This window comes from Myotis myotis, unplaced genomic scaffold, assembly GCF_014108235.1.
Source record: "Myotis myotis isolate mMyoMyo1 unplaced genomic scaffold, mMyoMyo1.p scaffold_m19_p_4, whole genome shotgun sequence".
NCBI classification, from domain to species: domain Eukaryota; kingdom Metazoa; phylum Chordata; class Mammalia; order Chiroptera; family Vespertilionidae; genus Myotis; species Myotis myotis.
The window spans coordinates 128,225,506-128,247,226 of record NW_023416346.1 but is presented as its reverse complement, the minus strand read 5'-3'; the positions used below and the strand labels follow the sequence as shown (position 1 = coordinate 128,247,226).

The window sequence follows — 21,721 nt, the reverse complement described above, 5'->3', positions numbered from 1 at the left end:
AAAGTGCTTGAAAACAAAGGCGCAGTGCAGACCCAACTATAATTATTTTTCCACCAACGACAGGGGGTTCAAAAGCCAAGGTCCCTCTCGCCCCGTGTAATCATGAGTTCGTGCAATTGAACTCGTCTGTCTTTAAGAAGCTAAAGGAAAATGGATTCTGTTGATTTTTCAAATAATGCCATCTGAATGCCCGAGTTTCAAATCATTTAGATTTTTCGGATGGCCACCGATTTTATGTTTCATTGTTGACAGAAATGCCCTTAAAAAAAAGTGGCAGTGGTGGGCTGGAATACCGAAGACTTGAAATGCAGCGGCGGATCAGGATCCGGAGCAGGAGTCTGAGAACTTTCAACCCATTTCCTTTTCCCCCATCCCTCTGAGAGCCAGCAGCGCACAGGCCAGATCCTCCAACATTTCGGGGGCGGCATCCCCGCGGGGCCTGGCTGCTGGAGGTGGGGGGGCCGAACACACACTTTGTGCGGCCATCTGACCTTCAGGGAGTCTGGGGAGAGGTTTGCAAGGATTTTGGACAAGAGGCCTTGAGACTCCAAGAGAAAGAACAAGAAAAAGGGGCCGGAGAAGCCTGCGCCGGGGGAGACAGGCTGAGTTCGCGAAGAGGGGTGATTATCCGAGATAATTATGTAAAGGACGAGGCGAGGAGTTCTCCATGGCTGCAACTTGGAGTTTACTCTGCCTGAGGTGAGTATTTCTGGTCTGGTTTTGTTTTGGGAGCAAGGGTTTGTTTTTCCCCTTCCTCACCCGCTGATGGATTTGAGAAAGCCGCCGGCGCTGCCTGCCAGCTCCCCATGTCATCCCTTCTCCTTCCCATCCCCAACCCCGTGCCAATTCGCCGCCGTGCCAGTGGCTCCCAGGACCCCCGTCTCTGTACCCCTCTAGTAAGAAGCAGCTGTGTGTGCCCCCCCACACCCGCCGATGCCTCCCCATCTTATTTTCTCATTTCTCCGACGCTCCCCGGCGCTGCGGTCCAAAGGCACCCATTCCCGGCCAGCCCAGCTGGCACGTCTCGCTCCGGCGGTTCTGGGGGGACGGTGGGAACTCCACGCTCTCCCATTCGAGCCCACGGCGCCGGGCATCTCCCTCCACGTCCCCCCGACCGGCCACCCAGCCCCGGCCCGCCCTGCCCGTTCCGATCGCTAGTTCTGTTGCTGAAAACCGGCTAAGGCTTCGCGCCACCCGCGGTCGCTCGCTCGCTGGCTCTCTCCTTGGCTTTGGGGAGGGTGGGGGTGCCCGCGACCGCGAGATCCCCTCTCCGATCGGGAGGCGCCCACCGCGGGCGGCAGGAGAGCCACAGCCCGTCACCCCCTCCGCGGGGCTGGGGGCGGGGAGCGGAGCCGGGCGGCAGCTGCAGTGCCGGGAGGGGTGCGCCTGTGTGCGCCCGGCTGGGTGGCCGGCTCCCGGCTCAGGCTGCGCTCCTCAGCGCGCGGGGCAGCCGGGCCGGCCGGCGGGCGGGGGAGCAGGCACAGCGCCCCTCTCGGCCCCGGCCTGGCTAGACGTCGAGCGATCCACCCTCCCCCCCTCCCCGCCTCTCCCCCCACCCCGGCTGGGGCGCTCGCCGCCCTCCCGCCCCTCTCCCAATTGAGTTGGCCCTGCGCGGGCGCCCATCCGCGGTCCTGCTCGGGGCTGCACACGCCGCTCGCGGCCGGAGGGGGGTAGCAGCCACCGCCTCCAGGTGCAGCCTCGCCCGGCCGCCGCCACCCCCCGCCCCCCGCCGCCGACGCCGCTCCAGCCCCGGGGCGCGCCGAGGTCCCGCCGGCCATGGGGCTGCGGAGGCTGCGGGTGCGGGCCTGAGACGGGGCGTCGGAGCCGCGGCGCTCGGGGTCCCCGGCCGCCTGCATGGATGTCTTCAGCTTCGTGAAGATCGCCAAGCTCTCGAGGTAGGGGCTGCGCCGGGTCCTCCGCCTCCGCGGGCCACTTGGTGCTCTCTTAGCCGGGGGTGGGGGGGGGGGCGGTAGGGGGAGCAAAAGCTGGGGAGAGCAGCGGGGCTGGGGGTCGGACCCCAACCAGGTGGCCGGGGGCTGCTGCGTCCAACTTCATGCCGACCGGCGGCTGGGGCTGCTGGGGCCGCGGGTGCGGACCGCACACAGAGACACGCACGCCCCGGAGCACCCCGCAGCAGTATGTGTGCCCCCCGGAGAGCCCGTGGCGCTGGGGGTCCGGGGCTGCTCCGGGGCGAAGAGAAGGTGGTTGGGTTGTCATCGCTGCTGCCAGGCACAGCCAGGAGTCCCTCGGGCTTGGGTCTTGCCAGGCAGCGGGGGACCCCAAGTGGCCCCTTCCCCTAGCACGAAATCAGACCCCCCCACCCCCCCCAGCGAACTCAGCTGGCGGGTTGACCAGCTGTCCCCTGCAGTGACCGACATGCTGAAGTCAAGGAGATAGCAGACAAAGACCTTTTAGCCTTTCTTGGGGTCACGGTGGAGTCCGAAGCCTTGAAAGATGGCGAGATGTGCTTCTATGTTGTTGAAACGCAAGAAGAGTCGGCACTTGGGGCAGATGTCTCTGGCGGGGCTAGAGGGAGGAGACGTGTCTACATTTCGGCCACCTCGTGTGACAGGGGCAGAGCTGTCTTCTGCCCCGCTTAGCTTCCGAAGTCGGGCTTCCTTGAAACTCAGGATGGGGGGGTCTGTGCTTGTATGGTGCTCACCAGGTGGGACGAGGCTGACAGTCCTAGAAGACCCTGCCCACCTTCTGTGCCCAGGTGCCCCCAGGCGCTGGCCTTCGCCCCTGGGACTCTGTAGCAGTCCCGGCCGCAGCCTCAGGATCGAGGCCGCAGGGGTTTCCTAGGGCCGGGCTTAGACTTGCTTGCAGGGAAAGGATAACTTGAGGTTTCCTCCCCTTCCTTGGTGGTCACTGCATCAGGCGAGAATGAGCAGGCTCAGCTAGCCCGAGTGAGAAATGCATGTTCACTTGCCTCACTAATGACCCTTGGGCCTTCTCGGAAACATTCCGCTCGCTCGCTGCCACTCACAGGTGCCTGGCCCCGACGTCCACAGGTCTTTATGGATTCTTGCCCGTCTCCGCCTTCCCTCTCTGCTCACAGGGGTCAGACGGTCTTCCTGTCACAAGGGGAAGGGCCCTGGTGTAAGTTAGCCTGGGGGGAGGCGAGGTATACACTTGGTGTGGAAACAGTGGGTCTTGGAGCAGCCCATGAGGAGCTGTTGCCCTGCAGATCAGAAGACACGCATGTCCAGGCCATGTCACAGGGGCCCGTGGCTTCCCACCTCTGTTCACTTTGTGCATGCCGCTGCCCACTTCTCCTGGATAAGCAGCTGTCAGCTCGTGGGCCAGGGGAGCCACAGTTTAGCGGTTGCCCGGTGCCATCAGTGTGACAGACAGGGCTGCCGTGGAAGGAGAAGTCCAACCAATAGTATATTGCAAAGTAATCAAGTTCGAGTTCGGTGGCCCCCACGGACAAACACACTAAGATGCACAAAACATCCGGAGCCTAGATCCAGTCCTTAAACTCTGGAGCCTGGGAGAGGGCATGGCTGTGTGTCGGTGCCCAGCTGCTTCCGACTCGTTTTACTGACTCTGAGTTTTTGCAAAACCCCAGCCAGGCTGTCGGTTTCCTTAAAGAGAGGTTGAAATTTAGTAAATGAGTGTGAATGTCGCTTTCTGTCCTTAACCGGGCTGCGAGGGAGTGTTGATTCTAAAGCGAGACACGCTGCTCAGGCTCCGAGCTCCTGTGCCCTGGAAGGAATCGTCCTGCCATAAGTGTATTCCTTTCAATGGGCCCCGAGCTGAACTAGAGGGTCACCAGCATGCAGGAACACATGTGGCAGCTGCTGGCTCCAGCCCTTGACCGCATAGCCTTGTGTGTGAGTTTTAAACGCTGTTGCAGAAATGAAGTTCTTTTCTCAAAGGTGAAGTAGGAAAGTGCTTACACGGCCAGATTTTCCTGATTTCAGAATGGATAATCTTTCTAAAGGATTTAGCTTTGATCCACGTCGTTACTGGAGTGTTTAAAATTCCCTGGGCTTAGAGATGAGCGCACATAGCTCTCCCAGGCCCTAACCTTGCCTGTGAGTCCCCAGAACTTGAGTTTCTAAGTGTTAATTCAGACAGCGTTTGCTGTAGAAAGCATACCTGGTATTTGCTAAATGTCCTGTCTGTGAGGAAAGAGGGTGGTAATGGCAGAGAATTGCAAGAACATATTAATCCACACTGGAAGGAATAAGCCGCATATTCTAACTTTTAAAAGGATCTACATTTGACCACGGATTCCCAGAATTGATGCCCTTTGAATCGTGGGAAAATTTGGAATTCAGATCCCCCCTCAAGAACCCAGTCCTGACTGATGAGCCTCATTTTAAAAAATGCTGCCAAACATTGGGACCCTGTTACATCATCTTCTTGTGTTGTGACCCTTGAGTGCATTCATCGTGGGTGGCGCAATGTGTCAGGAATCTATCGGGAGATGTTTATTTCTTGTTCTTTTAATCTTCTTATTCAACTGCTTGATAGTTTACATGTCATCTTACTGCATTGTTTCCTTGGTAACAGTTATATATCACTTGCCATCCTTGTAGATGAGAGCATCACAGATGATTGGTTTATCAACCCCTAATAGTATTCAAATAGGCAGATATGTTGATTGGGACTGTTCTTTGTATCGACTATTTTGTTTGTCAAGCAGATGCAGGCTTTGAAGTGTTTATAGAAGCCTCCAACTTGGTGGAAAGACATATGATTATGCCCCTTCGCCGAAGGGAAGTGATGTGCAACCCAAAACTCCTGGGGTGTTATTAAACTTAGCAGTGTGCCTGCGGATCGAATAGCAGGATTTCATTTCTTTTCTTGAAGCAAAAAGCCAAACACTTCTAGATGACGGGCTCCCAATTATTAACATGAAGATCACTTCTTGCAGTAATAGGTAGATTTGGGACTTGCTTTACTAGTACATTACCCCGCCTTGTAGTTTTATGGGTTATTCTGTGGTGTATAGCAGTCGGCTAACATCTGTAATAACAAAGTGCTAATTTAGTTACAAGTATCCTGCATTTGCGGAGGAATAAAATGATATCTGTATTTATTATATTAGTTTCCTCAAATCTGTATGTAAAATCTATTCAGAGACCACAAAACTATGTTTTTACCTTTAGCTTGTTCAGAATTCCATATTTCCCAGGCACAGGGCAAGTTCAAGAAGCAGCGCGCAAGGTCAGACTTGCCCATCTCCCCTTTTACCCGAGTCATTGCCTTCGCCTCACTGATGGCAGTGGGCTCTGGAGACAGGCAGTGCGAACTCCCTGAGACTCTGCATTTGAATTTCAGGAACCATGCTACTGGCTCATCCGGAGCCCTTTCTGAATCCCGCTGATTTTCCTGGCTGTCAGGAGGGGAAATGATGAACACTTTCATAACAGAACCAAATTTCTGTTTTAGGAATATTTAACTCTACTTGCCCGGGATGGCTGGTTTCAGCTGTGCGAGTCTAGTCGCTAGCAGTTTCAGGGGCGAGATTTCTTACACAGGCTCTGTACCATTTAAGCACCTCTCCCACTTTCTCTCTGTGTCTCTCTGTCTCTGTGTCTCTCTATCTCTTTCTCTGTCTCTCTCAAGTGAATTTCAACTTCTTGCTCTCAGCATTGATAGAGATTTCAGCTGCAGTGAAACTGACTTATACTTTAAAAGCATAACCTGGAAATTCTAACTTTCTATTTATGGATCTTCCAGCTATTCATTCTCTCTTTATAGAGAGAGGGGGGAGGGAGGGAAGGAAAGAGAAAGAGAGAGGGAGAGGTCAACTTGATTACTTTACTATTCCATTTGGAGTTTGCCATGGAAGTTTAGCTGCGAGAAAATATACATTATTGGTGAAATAGAAAATTATCTTTAAGGAATGGACTTATAAATCACTAATTTTGCGCTAACTGGTGTGGCTCAGTGGATAGAGAGTTGGCCTGCGTACTGAAGGGTCCCAGGTTTTATTCTGGTCAAGGACACATGCCCGGGGTTGCAGGCTCGATCCCCAGTAGGGGGCATGCAAGAGGCAGCCAATCAATGATTGTCTCTCATCATTGCTGTTTCTGTCTCTCCCTCTCCCTTCCTCTCTGAAATCAATAAAAATATATTTTTTAAAAAATCACTGATTTCATACTTGGCTCAATGAGAAAATTGAGAGCAACTCTTGACTTGTTGAGAAATACAGTCCTGAAATCTACCAATCTTAGCATCAAATGATCTTGAACTTTGAAAGCTAGTCATAGAAAGGAAAGACATTTCTAAATAGGTCAAACCAGAGGTTGGCAAACTATGGCCAATGGCCCCAATCTGGCTTACTGAGCTAAGAATGGTTTAAATTTTATTTTGTGTAAATTTGTAAATGGTTCAAAAAAGTTAAAACAAATATAATATGGAATCCACAGGTCAGTGTCCATAGAGGTTTACGGGCGCATGGTACGCTCATGCCTCTGAGAGTGGTCTGTGGCTCCCTTTGCTCCATGAGAGCCAAGTTGAATGGATGCCACAGAGACCTCATGGCCCTCACAGCCTGACATGCTATCTGTTCTTTGCAGAAACAGTTTGCCGACCCCTGGGTTAAACAACGCCTTTGCCTGTTTTCTCTTCTTTACGTAATCAGCACATGTGTGTGGGCACAAGTAGAACCAAACACACAAAGATCAGCAAACCCAGACGCTAGTTAAAGTGGTAAGGACAGATTTGAATCAGTGATCTACTATCGCAGTAGGGAAAAGAGGCCATTGTGCAAGCAGCACAACGTTCATTGGTGCAGAGGTGACTAGGCATTTTAAAGGGAAAATAGAGCCCTAGCCGGTTTGGCTCAGTGGATAGAGCACCGGCCTGCAGACCAAAAGGTCCTAGGTTCGACTCTGGTTAAGGGCACATACTTCGGTTGCAGGCTCCTTCCCAGCCCGGACTCTGGTTGGGAACTCGTGCAGGACGCAACCAAATCGATGTGTTTCTCTCACATCGATGTTTCTGTTCCTCCTCCTCCCTTCCACTCTCCCTAAAAAATCAATGGAAAAATATCCTCCGGTGAGGATTAACAAAAGAACAAAAAGAAAATAATAACAAATAAATAAAGGGAAAATGGGGACATAGAGAGCTGGGGTCTCAGCTGAGGCAGGGAAGTGAGTAATTACAAACAGTGAGACAGGTGGGCTTGGTGCACCTGGAACCCATCAGAGTTTGCTAACTGCCACTCACCGGTTAGGCTCCTCCCTCCCACAGAGGCTGGGAGATAGGCCCGATCTTTAGGAGTTGGCTGGAACCAACAGTCAAGGCCCCTGGCAGCCTTGAATTGTCTCAGGCGAGCACTTAAGGGGGCTGGTGTCATCCTAGGGATATGGCTGTTAGCAAGTAAGTGTTGCCTGCCAGTGTGGTTCAGATTGCCATTTCAGGGCACAGGGCCTAGTTGTGGGATGGTTGCCTGGGCTGGGGGCTCCATTCCCGGTAGGAGAAATGCAGGAGGCAGACAATTGATCTTGTGCTCTCACATCGATGTTTCTCTCTCTCCCTCTCCCCTCCTGTCTCTCTAAAAATCAATAAACTTTAAAAAAAATGTTTTCTTACTGATTTCAGAGAGGAAGGGAGAGGGAGGGAGAAATAAACACATCAATGATGAGAAGCATCGACTGACTGCCCATCTCCACGCCCCTCTACTGGGGATCAAGCCGAATCGAACCATGACCTGCTGGTTCCTGGGTTGATGCTCAACCATTGAGCCACACTGGCCAGGCAATTAAAAAATATGTTTTAAAAAATGAAACTAGGTGTCGGATCAAGTCTTTTTAGGCCAAGGTTGAGGCCTATAAGGTTGATACAAGAAAGGGCTCAGGGGGAGCCTGGCTAGAGTTTAGTTATGGAGAAAAACCTTGTCAACATAGGTCACATTTAGCATTTAACGAATATATCTTTATTATTGATTTCAGAGAGGAAGGGAGAGGGAGAGAGGAATAGAAACATTCATGATGAGGGGGAATCATTGATCGGCTGCCCCCTGCATGCCCCATACCGGGGATCAAGCCCGCAGCCCTGACTAGGAATCGAACCGTGATCTCCTGGTTCATAGGTTGACACTCAACCACTGAGCCGTTCTGGCTGGGCAAATTTAGCATATGAAATACATCAATTCACCGGCGTACATTCACAATTCACATAGACCCGTGGTCGGCAAACTGCGGCTCGCGAGCCACATGCGGCTCTTTGGCCCCTTGGGTGTGGCTCTTCCTAAGCCTTAGGAGTACCCTAATGAAGTTAATAACCATGTACCTACCTATATAGTTTAAGTTTAAAAAATCTGGCTCTCAAAAGAAATTTCAGTCGTTGCACTGTTGATATTTGGCTCTGTTGACTCATGAGTTTGCCGACCACTGACATAGACCTTATCTTTACTTAAACTTCTGACCTCAAATCATTTCTTGAACTTTGGGACGCTGGCCATTAGGAGGGACCCTATTGTCCTGCTGCATTTGTTGCGCTGGGGACAATTTTGCATGTTTGGTTTTCGGTCACTAAAGCAGAATCCTTTCTTTCGGCTAAAGAGCGACTTGTCAGAGTGACGCTTGCCTTCTATAGGCCTTTAACCTCCCAGCTGACAACATGGATGGAAAGAGAATTGGCAATTGTACTTGCAGAGCCTCAGCCGACGTGTGCGGGGAGCTGATACACCCACAGAAGAGTGCTGGGTATTTCCTTACGGTACACTTGAGCCTCCTGGTCCTCGTGGCTGATGACCTTCGCTCATCTTTTTCCCAATGGAAAGAAAATTAGCTAAGTGCATTTCGTTGTGGGCACAGGGCTGTAGGGGGGCTGTCTTCATTTGGAGTAGAGGTGAGCCCAACTTTTGTAGGGTTCGATTGAGAGCCAAGGCAAGAAAAACTCTACACCACCTTTAGTTTCTCCAGCAAAGACCTAGGGCAGGAATGCCGCCTCCCTTCTGAGCAATTTAGGTCATTATGTAGTTAAGCTGTGAAAATTATCTTGAAGAAATCTAAGCCTTCGTTTTAGATAACAAAGTTAGCATTCCTATTTTTTCCTGGCAAGGAGATGAGAAGGGTTTCCTGCCTGCACTCTTCTTGTAGAAATATATTTTCGAGTATGGTTTGCAGCACTTGGCATACGATAGATACTCTGTACTAAATAGTGGGCCGAGTCATAAACAAGCCATTTCGATTCTTCTTGTGGATAAATGGTCATTATTTGTTTCGCTGAACAATGACCGTGATCAGTAACTCAGGAATGGTAAGGGCTACACAAGTTCAAAGTAAATGGCCTGCTTTTGGGCTGGATCTCAGAGAATAAACTTTTATTCTGTTTGGACATTCGAAGCATGATTTTTTTTTTTTCTATAGTGGCTGGTTAAAAGTAATCAACTTGGACTTCTAAGAAATCTGTGTTTTACCGCTACTAGCTCAAGGAAAATTATGATTATGCGCTAATGGGTTTTTAAAATGTAAGCAAGCTTTCATTTGAGGAAGTCCTTTATGAATGATAGGAAAATACTATCATTTTTCTGAAAGAAACGTTTCTCAAGTCTGAAAAGGAAAAGCAATTGCCCTACAATTATAATTTACTATTGGGTTTTCATTTTCATCTTGGTTGTTTTTCAGATATTTCATAAATTCTGTGAGATTTGCTTAATTTGAAAATAAGAACATGATAATTATCTGACAGAGAAGAGCATTAAAGCAAACAGTAGGCCAGTGTGCTTAAAATTAATGTGAACTTCGCCCAGTGAATGTAGGAAAGAGTGTATTTCTATACAGTATTTAAGTGGCATTATTTGTATCGCTGTATACAGTATACAATGTTTAACTGGCCGAAGACTGGAGAGCCTGAAACCATCTGGCTCATTCGAGACTGTTCTTTATGGGGGTCTGTCATCGCGCCATTGCAGTTGTTTGTTGTGTTTTTTAAAAAATATATTTTTATTGATTTCAGAGAGGAAGGGAGAGGTAGAGAGAGATAGAAACATCAATGATAAGAGAGAATCATTGATCGGCTGCCTCCTGCACACCCCCTACTGGGGATGGAGCCCACAACCCGCACAAGTGCCCTGACTGGGAATCGAACCTTGACCTCCTGCCTGGTTCATGGGAGGATGCTCAACCACTGAGCCACACCAGCCAGGCTCTACTACTAGTTTTTTTAAATAAAGTTGTATCGAAACACAGCCATGCTCATTTGTTTATGCATTGTCTGGCTGCTTTTGCAGAGTTCAATACTGTAGTCGTGTCACACCTCTGAGCCTTTTTACCCATAGTCTTCATTTCGTCTGGAACAATCTTTCTCTTGCCCCCTTTTTACCTGGAAAAATACTGTTTGTCTTTCATGTTTCAATATGTAACCTAAGCTTGATCCATGGAGCCTTCTCCAACTCCCCAATCCTGGGTTCAGTAGCCCCACTATCATCTCCTGTTAAAGATAATGTCACTGCTTTAGCACATTACCCCCTTGATTCATGGTGGCTCATTTCTTGCTTACTTGGAGCCCTTCCCCCGGCATTCCTGATGGAGGGCGCTTTGTTGAGTACCTGGAAGATGAGGGCACTCTTACCTGCGAAATGAGATTCAAAGCTGTGCTGCCCTTCACCTTCAGCGGACAGATGAGGGCAAAGGAATGGGGATGTTAGGGTGGGAGTCTCGGAAGGCTCATCACTGGAACCGAAGTGCGTCGTTCTACTCATGCTCCATTAACCAGCACCCTGGCCACAACTAGTAGCGAGCGAGGCTGGGAAAGTCAGTCCAGCTGTGTCCCCAGTCTGCTGGGTGTCGCGTGCCCTACATTTGTCACCGCATTTATTCACCATGTGGTAGAGTGTGCTTTCCCCCCCAATTCATAAACCGTCCCTGAATCCATGCCTTTTCAATGTGACATTACACTTCCTCCTGCTTTGGCCAACAGAATGTGGGTATGACTCAGAGAGGATCAGATTGGGTAGAGGCCTGGAGAGGTGGTGTGCATTTCTTGTTTGTTTGTTTCTAACACTATTATATATGAAGAGCCGCCTGGGTTAGCCTGCTGGTACCAAAGCTAGATTCACACAGCACAGCATCAACCTGCGAACCTGCAGCATGGAAACACATGCTCGTTGCGGGGTGACGCTGAGCTGGGGGGCGGTTTGTTACGTGGCATTATTGTGGCCATCGTGGACTGCTACATGTTGCATTAAGGTTGAGTCCAGTTTGGGATTGTGTCTCATTTATGAGCTCTGTGAGGGCAACCCCCCTGTTACATTAAACCTCCTTGGTTCAGAGTAGATGTTGACTATTGATGAATTGTGAATGAATCTGAGTGACACCACACAGCAATGCACGTGGCAGGTATTGATGATCACACATTGGCTTGCTTCTGTACTCCATTGAACAGCTTGGACTGCTCCTGAACTATAGGATCTCCTGCCAGTGCTTGTGGTTGTGCCCATTGGACTGCCTACCCCTGCCACCTAGGACCCAGCCCTGCATTGGCCCAGATCCTCCCAGCTTCACATTTCTTTCCTTTCCTTCTAGCCCTGAAAAGCCCAGTTCTCTCTGATTATGCACATTGTTTTTCTACTGCCAGGAGAGGATTGTAGATAACCTTTCTAACATACTTAACTATGTGTGTACTTCAATGTGTTATTAAAGAGCCCATGGTCAGGATATCTTACACACAGTATACTGGGAAAAGGAAATGAACTAAAGGGCAAGTACCTAGGTTGCCAGTTTAATCCCTGGCCCTGGTTGGGGCATGCTCAGGAGACAACCAATTGATGTGTCTCTCTCACATCAATGTTTCTCTGTCTCTCCCCCTCCCTTCCACTTTATCTAAAAATCAATGGACAAATATCCTTGGATGAGGATGAACAAAAACAAAACAAAACAAAAAACCCTAGAGAGTAGAATACTCACTATACTAAGTGAAAGATATTGTCTTGCTAAAGTGCACAGACTTGCCCTAGAGTTCGTTTTTATATTGCTCTTCTAAAATAGCACGCTGAAGGAGCAAATTTTAAGAAATGGGTCCATGCAAATTTTGCTTTAAAAATTAACATGAAATACAGTACAGCTGTGGGGGGAAAGAAAAAGGAAATGCTCTATGAGGTGATGTAGAAGATATATATATTGGTATAGCAAAGGTGGAGATTTATTGAAGAACAAGTACAGACTCCCACATGGGGAGAGGGAAAGAGTCCCACAGAATGGACTCCCACATGGGGAGGGGGAAAGGGTCCCCAAGAATATATATTTTAAAGTGAAATAGTAAGATACACAACTGTTTCAATAGAAAGGGAGGTTATATATATAGTCTTGTGTTTACATAGTAATGACTGGAAGTGTAACAAATCAAACGGCAGTGTTTAAGGCTAGAAAGTGGGAGTACAGGTGGTTATGTGTTGAGAGGGACCGGGTAGATAGAGCGTATTTGTGGGCCCCCATCCTCACTTTATATTTTATTTTATTTTGATTTTTGAAGCCTAGGAATATATTAACTATTAATAAATAGATTTGAATTTCAGGAAAGTGATAGGATACCCACATTAATTCAGGGGTCCATATAACAATATCAACAGGTTTTTAACATGTGTGTTCTGACTATAAAAGTAAGATAAGTTGATTGCAAAATGTTTTGAGAATATACAATGTATGAAGGAAATTATATATAAATATTAGAACTTCTACCAGCCAGATATAATCTCTGCTGTCTCTCTATTTTCTGTAATCTTTCCATTTTGCATACTTAATATCATAGACACACAATTCTATGCTTCAATTTTTACAAATCATTGTGTTCCTGCATTGTTAAAAATTCTTTAGAAATATAAAATAAACAGCTGCATTTACCACAGTTTACTGAAGGACTTCCTACGTAATTAACATTTAGGTCATTTCCATTGTTTTGCACTGAATAATGATGCGATGACTGTCTTTACAAGGAAGTCTTTTGGTTTCATGGGCACATTTTTTAATGACAATCATAGCATACTGAGGATTTCAAAACTCATTAGTCAGAAGGTAGTTTGAGATGCCATGAAAATGCTATTTAAATTTTATGCCCAAACTGTGGGCATTCTAGCTCCTCAAAGAAGGAGCTAGAAGTCATGGAAGTCAATCACAGGACCAGACTCCAAGCAGCTGGTGATGGCAAAGCTGGAAGGGTGGTGTGGGAACGTCAGGTGGATTTTTACCACCTCAAACCATGGTGACCTCCGACCCTGTAATGGGAAATTTACGTGATAGTCCCGCTAAATTGAATTCTATTTCTAAACTTTCGTCATGTTAGCGTAGAATTAGTAAATTTTAAGGCGCGCTTCAATGAGAACTGAGGTGAAAATAACATGAAACACTACACAGCCGTAAAAAATAAAGAACAAAGGCTCACCCCTTGCAATGATATAGACCAGTGGTTCTCAACCTTCCTAATGCCGCGACCCTTTCATACAGCTCCTCATGTTGTGGTGACCCCCAATTTCATTGTTACAAATGGAACATCATGAAAGCCTAGTGATTCATCACAAAAACAATATGTAATTATCTATGTGTTTTCCGATGGTCTTAGGTGACCCCTGTGAAAGGGTCGTTCGACCCCCAAAGGGGTCGCGACCCACAGGTTGAGAACTGCTGATATCGCCGAATGGAACCCTGGCCTCCTGGTTCATTAGTCGACGCTCAACCACTGAGCCACTGCGGCCGGACACCCCTTAGTTTTTCTATCTGCATCAGGCTTTCTCTAATAGGAACATAAACAGAAAAAAATAGTTTTCTCTAGTTCCCCCTCCCCCCCCAAACAAATGCATACAAGTTTTCTAAGCTTACATTTTATTAATTTCTGGCAGCAATCCCAAAAGTCTTATCCTCTGGTAAGTTTCCATTCGTTGAAGGGAACAGCTTGGTTTTCTTTGAGAACCGCGTTCTGGAGATACACTGATGGATGCTACCTCGGGACTGTAATTGGATTCTGATGCCATCAGTCCATAATTCAGCCTTCCGGTTGAGCTCATGCTGACAGGCTGAAGAATAGAGTGCTATTTAACTAAGTTGATAAAACGTGCGTAGCAGGTAAAAATGTGCCTAATCCGTCCCCACTAGTTGGTTAATCCTTATGCTGTCTCACTCTGGTGCTGATGTGGGCTGTGTGACTCCACGGACTTCCATTATCCGGACGGTAGTGATGTGGTTAATCAAGTAGTCTAGCTCTTACAGGAATATGTTAACATTTTTAAAATATATTTTATTGATTTGAGAGAGAGAGAGAGAGAGAGAGAGAAACTTCAATGATGAGAAAGAATCATCTATTGGCTGCCCCCCGGTGCCCCACACTAGGGATCAAGCCCCCAACCTGGGCATATGCACCGACCAGGAATCGAACCTTGACCTCCTGGTTCATAGGTCAATGCTCAACCACTGAACTACTCCAGCTGGACTGTATGTTAATAGTTTTTAAAAATATATTTTTGTTGATTTCTGAGAGGAAGGGAGAGGGGGAGAGAGAGAGAAACATCAATGATGAGAACCATTGATTGGCTGCCTCCTGTACGTCCCACACTGGGGATCAAGCTGGCAACCTGAGTATGTGCCCTGACCGGGAATTGAACCCGGGACCTTTCAGTCCTCAGGCCATCACTCTATCCACTGAGTCAAACCGGCTAGGGCAGTGGTCGGCAAACTGCGGCTGGCGAGCCACATGTGGCTCTTTGGCCCCTTGAGTGTGGCTCTTGCACAAAATACTGACTTCTGCGTATGGGCCACAAAGTTTCAATCGCACTGTCTGTGCGCGCCCGCACGTGGTATTTTGTGGAAGAGCCACACTCCAGGGGCCAAAGAGCCGCATGTGGCTCGCGAGCCGCAGTTTGCCGACCACTGGGCTAGGGCTATGTTACTATTTTTAAAACCATCTGAGCACAAGAAGATTCATGCATCAAATAATACAGGGCATAATTCAGAGTTTCACTGCTGACCTTGAGGTCCTATCAAAGTTTTCCCCGTGTCATAGGTCAGGGAGCAGGAGTTGGCTCACTGCGGCCTGTGGGCCACTTCCAACCCGTTGCCTGTGTTTCTCCAGAGCGACCTTTCCATTTTTATATCGGTCCCCCAAATCCAAAGAGTAATATTTCACGACACATGAAAATAATATGAAATTCAAATGTCAGTCTGTATAGATAAAGTTTTATTGGCACAGCCACACCCATTGTGTATTGTCTGTGACTCCTTTCTCTGTACAAAGGGGAGGGTTGAGTAGTTGCTACAGAGTCCAGGTGACCCACAAACGTAAAATATCTGCCCCCCCAGGAGGTTTGCCAACCCCTGTCCCATGTCATCAAATGTCACGCAGTGATCCTTGATGGGAAGATTACAAATGGATACGTGGATCCAGGTTTAAATATCTAAATATGTTTATCTTTTTGCGTTTTTGATATGGTGCATACATGGACATTTCGCACTTCGGATTCTCTTCACTCTCAATGTTCCCACTGTGCACCATTCTTTCTCTTCCCAGATAGATTTTAAACAACTTGACTAGGAATTACGTTGTAAATGTTTATATTCTGCCGTGCTTGCTGTCTTGCCCATAAAGATGCAATAACGCACACTCGCCATGTAGTCAAGGAGTCAAAACAAAAGGCTGATGAACCGCCTCGCCTTTGTCACTTGTTGCTCTGCTGTGAGTGGGATGCTTGGAACGGCAGCGTGGAAACCACACTGGGAAAGCGGCAGGCTGAAGATGATGGAAGAGAGAGAACAGGAGGTGGGCCCTGGGCCAGTCCTACGAGGGTATATATCTAAGTCCTGGGAGAGGATGTCAAAACTCCACTACATCCCTAGGTGGTGTGGCTCAGTGGATAGAGCGTCGGCCTACCGACTGAACGGTCCCAGGTTCAATTCCAGTCAAGGGCACATGCCCGGGTTGTGGGATCAATCCCTAGTAAGGGGGCGTGCAGGAAGCAGCCGATCCATGATTCTCTCTCATCATTGATGTTTCTGTCCCTCCCTCTCCCTTCCCTCTCTGAAATCAATAAAAATATATATTTTTAAAAATTAACGTATAGTCTGGCTGGAGTAGCTCAGGGGTTGAGCATCGACCTATGAACCAGGAGGTCATGGTTCAATTCCCAGTCAGGGCACAGGCCCAGGTTGTGGGCTCAATCCTCAGTAGGGGGCGTGCAGGAGGCAGCCGATCCATGATTCTCTCTCTTCATTGATATTTCTGTCTCTCTTTCCCTTGCTCTCTGAAGTCAATAAAAACATATTTTTTTAAAAAAAAAGAAAAGAAAAGCTGTATCCAGTTAAATGTTGTTAACCATTATTATCTGACTGTATGGTTGTATTTTTTTTAAAATATATTTCATTGATTTTTTACAAATAGGAAGGGAGAGGGATAGAGAGTTAGAAACATCGATGAGAGAGAAACATCGATCAGCTGCCTCCTGCACGCCCCCTACTGGGGATGTGCCCGCAACCAAGGTACATGCCCTTGACCCGAATCGAACCTGGGACCCTTGAGTCTGCAGACCCACGCTCTATTCACTGAGCCAAAGCGGTCAGGGCTGTATGGTTGTATTAAATTTTGTTGAGCCCACCACCCCTTGCCAAAAGTGCTGCTCTGTAGAGCAGAGATTTGCTCGGTTGGTCTCCAGAAAGGGAAGGTTACTTGGACTCATTCACCGGCTGATGGTAGCGGTTGCCCTGTTGGGGAGCAGCTCAGAGCGGGCGCTCCCACGCGTGGGCAACGTGCTTCCCGTGTTCCCTAGGCTGCAGGCCTGCAGTTCCCGCGCGCTGAGAGGGTCTCTTCTTCCACGCTGCTCTGTAAGGAGCGAATTACTTCTAACAAGAGCGTATTAATCGTGTGAGTGCAAGTGAGTTTCAAAAGATAATTATAAACAATTAAGTAATTTGAAATTAATTTTCTCAGTGCTTATAAATCCAATGAGTTTATTAGGAACTTTTGTTTGGCTGTCATTGACAAGGAATGTACAATTGTGCGTTTCTTATTTCTAACCATTTTCTCATTGATTGAATATGGTGTACTATTCATAATGAAAATATCTGCTCTGTTTCTATGTATACCTGTAGCCATAATCACATTGAATGAAGGCGTGAGAATCGATATGAAATAATACTAAGTATTTCCCTGAATGGGTAGGTGCAGATTCTTACATGTTAAACAAACCTGCTGTTTGATGAGTGTCTAGAGCAGCGGTTCTCAACCTGTGGGTCGCGACCCTTTTGGGGGTCGAATGACCCTTTCACAGGGGTCGCCTAAGACCATCGGAAAACACATACATAATTACATATTGTTTTTGTGATGAATCACTGTGCTTTCGTTATGTTCCATGTGTAACAATGAAAATCCATCCTGCATATCAGATATTTACATGACGATTCATCACAGTAGCAACATTACAGTTAGGAAGTAGCAACGAAAATAATTTTATGGTTGGGGGTCACCACAACATGAGGAACTGTATGAAAGGGTCGCAGCATTAGGAAGGTTGAGAAACGCTGGAGAGTATTTTAGCATTCTGATGTTTTTAAAACCAAAGCCCTCAGTACGAAATTTGTTTACCCCACACACACATATACTACACACACACACACACACACACACACACACACACACACACACACACACACGCGCGCGCGCGCGCGCGGAACTCAAACAGAAGTTCCACAAAATAAGATTGAGTTGGATACAGTTGGATTCTGTTCTGCTTTATCATTTATCATTTTTCATTCCTGCTGACTGCAGCCCTGGCTGGGCTGGCTGAAGTAGCTTCATGCTACCTCCCGCCCCTGCCAAATAAATCGCAGCCCGTGTTCGAAAAACACAAGGGTTGGGAATGTGGGATTTTTTTCCCCCTCCTGGGAGCTCTTTCCTCTTCTTGGTACATTAGTTCTCTTCCTGTGGGTACTTGTCCTGCCCCATGCTACCCATCAAACACCTGAGTGGTTGCTCATCACTGGCCCTCTGAGCCAGGCTGAGCCACGGAGAGGTTTGCCCAGAGATTGATTTCTTTTAACTGGAGTCTGCAAAGAGGGGCTTTGTTCCTCTATGGTGACAGCCTTTAAGAACAAGCCCAGCGCTAGCCTGTTTGGTTCAGTGGCTAGAGCATCGGCCTGCGGACTGAAGGGTCCTGGGTTCGATTCCGATCAAGGGCACCTACCTCGGTTGCAGGCTCCTACCCGGCCCTGGGCCCTGGTCAGGGCTCATATAGGAGGCAACCAGTCGATGTGTTTCTCTCTGTCTTTTCCTCTCTCTTCTGTTCTCTCTAAAAATCAATGGAAAAATATCTTCAGGTGAGGATAAAAAAAACAACAACACAAAAATGTTGTGAGTGGCCCTAACCGGTTTGGCTCAGTGGATAGAGCGTTGGCCTGCGGACTCAAGGTCCCGGGTTCGATTCCGGCCAAGGGCAAGTACCTTGGTTGCAGGCACATCCCCAGTGGGGAGTGTGCAGGAGGCAGCTGATCAATGTTTCTCTCTCTCATCGATGTTTCTAGCTCTCTGTCCCTCTCCCTTCCTCTCTGTAAAAAATCAATAAAATATATTTTTTAAAAAATGTTGTGAGTGGCCCAATATAAACAAGGTAAGAATCCAATAAAAATGTTAGCACAATTTTTACAAGTTGAGTGGTTAAGAAGTGTGTACAATACGCACGTCACTTTCCCTTGATAAGCCTGAAGTTGGCTTGTGGAGGGGGCATTGGCAGGACTGTAGCTTGTATGTTACTGCAGAGGGAGGAGGGTGGTGTGTAGCAGCAGATGTGCGTGGGTGGGACTTAACACGTGCTGTAAACTGGTGGACCTTGCCCTTGCCGCCAGAGTCCCGGGTTCCATTCCGGTCAAGGGCACGTACCTTGGTCGCAGGCTCCTCCCTGGCCCAGGCCCTGGTCACGAGGCAAGCAATCCATGTGTTTCTCTCACGTCAATGTTTCTCTCTGTCTCTCCCTCTCTCTTCCACTCTCCCTAAAAATCAATGGAAAAATATCCTCGGGTGAGGATTAACAACAACAAACAAACAAACAAAACTGCAGGACCTGTAGATATGGAGATTGTGTGTGTGTGTGTGTACACACATATGTTGTGTATTCCTGTGCAGAGTTTTCAGCTGGATGCAATCTTCTGAGTTCATAGTGCTTCTCCTGGACAGAATTTGCATCCGCCGACAATAAATGTGTATTGCACACAAATCGCTCCCTAATGTATGCATCACATGGAAATGCGCATTGCCAAAACCAGCGCCACAGCCACTTACTGTGCCAGCGTGGCACAGGTAGACACAAAGTGGGCTGCAATCATTGCAGTCCAGTTCCAATTACTAGATATCTTCTCATACGTTTATTTTTCTGCGGAATGATTTTGGCCACCATCATTCTCCAGCCAGGTAGCTTGCTTCTAGGTCATCGCAAACGCACTCCAGTGCGGAACCTGTCATTGCTAGAGGAATATGCTCATTTCTTCCCGTGTTCGGTGTGATCCTCGCCAATCTTCTTAGAGCAACGATTTCTCCGCCTTGAATCAGCACAACTGCAATAAGCCTAACTCTAACGAGTTCTCTGCAGCTTTGGTTCCCTTTCATCTACATCAGTGGTTCCCAACCTTCTTTTGGCCACGCCCCCCCTAAGCACCTCTAAAATCCCGATGTCCCCCCGCCCCGTGACATAGAATTCTGATTCTTCAAAAAGTGAACTCGCAGTCACGTGGAGGAAGCCTAAAAGGCCATTCACTTGGTCTAAACACACTTCCAAAGAACACGGCCTCCATGAAAGAGAAAAATCAAAGAACAAAAGGACAGTGGGGGTCCTGAGGAAGACATCACTCAGACATTGTTAAAAAAAAAAAAGAATAATATGAAGTGATATGAAAAATAGCAAATAAAGTTTCAAAACATAATAGAGAACTGAAATGCATAAATATGTCACAATATATGTGTATAGACTGTCTATGAGGCCCCCCAGAACCATAAGAAGTGCACAAAATTCGCTGTGGATAACTCATTCTCAAATTGCCCCCCTTAACAATCAAATTGCCCCCCGGTGGGGCGTGTGCCCCACGCTAGGAAGCACTGCTCTACATGAAGGCTGCTCTCTCTTTTACTGATAACCACTTCAAGACACAATTATCTTCTTTGAAAGGAAGGCAGGAGGGTAGCACACTCTTTAGAATAGCCCTGTGTCCACAGTAAATGACCATTTCTAGCACAAAATAGGTCACTTTCTATTGCATTATTTGTATGCACTGTGCAATGATTTCCATGGTCTATAGTACAATACAGAGTACTGGGTAATTGCAGGTGCTTTAGTGTTGCTAATCGCCAATGATGTTATTAGAAATGTTGATACTAGTTTTAATAAGAGCATTGCTAATTTTATTAGTATAACATTGTTACTTAGTTCTGCGGCTTTAAAATTAATAATCTACTTTTTTATTATTTATATTAGTAATTATTTGACTACCTCCAAACCTAATGGTTGAAATACTGCCAACTGCTACCCCCTCCTCCTTCCCTTTCTCCTCCTCCTGCCACTGCTGTCGCCTCTGCTGCTTCTGTGATTGAGGTGTGGGGATTGCTGTGTCCCAGGCACTTGGATAACCAGCAACAGCTTCACAACCCAGCCGGATAGGTGCTGTTGTTATTCCCATGTTGCTGAGGGGGACACAGAGGGTCAGAGAGGATCAGTAACTCACTTCCCCAAGGAACAAGCCCCTACGTAACCACTGTGGATCCTGCAGAAACCAGTGCCACTTGCTGTGCTGTCATCATTGCTTTCCAGCATCACATGCCTTTTATTTTTTTTTAAATATATTTTTATTGATTTCAGAGAGGGCAAGAGAGAGAGAAACATCAATGATGAGAGAGAATCACTGACCGGCTGCCTCCTGCACGCCTCCACCTGCGATCAAGCCCGCAACCCGGGCATGTGCCCTGGTCAGGAATCGAACTGTGACCTCTGGCTCATAGGTCAACGCTCAACCACTGAGCCATACCGGCCGGGCCTGAGCTGTCTCTTCAAACAACAATACTATCTCTGAGGAAAAAGAAGATTTTCTTTGTGGTGGTGTCTATATTTCCGCAGCTACGGAATCAAACACTAATGATCTCCTTTCCAACAATATTTGTATTAATGACAGTGGGTTCTGCCCTCTCTTTGAAAGAAGAGCGATTATTATCTCTCCTGAAGGAAGGAGAGCATTCAGGCATTCCAAAAATTCCCAGGATCCTTCCCTCCGGACAAGCATCCCATTAGCTGTTCCCCATCCTTCTTTTAAGCCTATGCTACCTTTGCACATTTTGCTTCTGAATTAAATGCATGCAGTCTACTCCAAAGCGCGGTAGCTGTCATGCGATGGCAGAGAATAGAAAGAAGTCTGCCTTGTGGAAATTGCCGGTGAAACTAGTTCTTTTCCTCCAGAAAGAATTGTTGCAGCGCCTGCTTATGAATTCTCGGTGGCATGTCTCATTAACTCTAGGGTGCGGACCGGGTTCTCATACTGAACGGTGTTTATCCCGGTGGGAACAGAAGGAATCTGGTGGAGTTGTGTGGTCCATGTGGGCATTGCCGTCTCAGGCCCAAGAAAGCTGCTGGTGGTTTCTAAGAACAAGACAAAGAACCTTGTGGAGGCTTTGCAAGGACTGCCATACCTTCTCTTTGCAGCTGATGTGGTTTTGTGAGGCGCGGTAGGTAGACCAGATTCCCCACTCGGGTGCAATAGTGAATTGCATCAAGACTAGGGGTGGGCAAACTTTTTGACTCGAGGGC

The 21,721-nt window shown here is 47.6% G+C and overlaps 1 protein-coding gene across 2 annotated transcripts in view; it reads left to right on the top strand.

The window, feature by feature from the left end:
* Positions 1 to 1,775: 1,775 nt before the first annotated feature.
* Positions 1,776 to 21,721, top strand: part of FRMPD4 (FERM and PDZ domain containing 4) — a 494,176-nt gene continuing 474,230 nt past the window's right edge. For both annotated transcript variants that reach the window (XM_036306035.1, XM_036306034.1), the window contains exon 1: positions 1,776 to 1,895. In XM_036306035.1, coding sequence (XP_036161928.1) covers positions 1,855 to 1,895 — 41 coding nt within the window. In that variant the 5' untranslated portion in view covers positions 1,776 to 1,854. The remainder of the gene's footprint in view (positions 1,896 to 21,721) is intronic.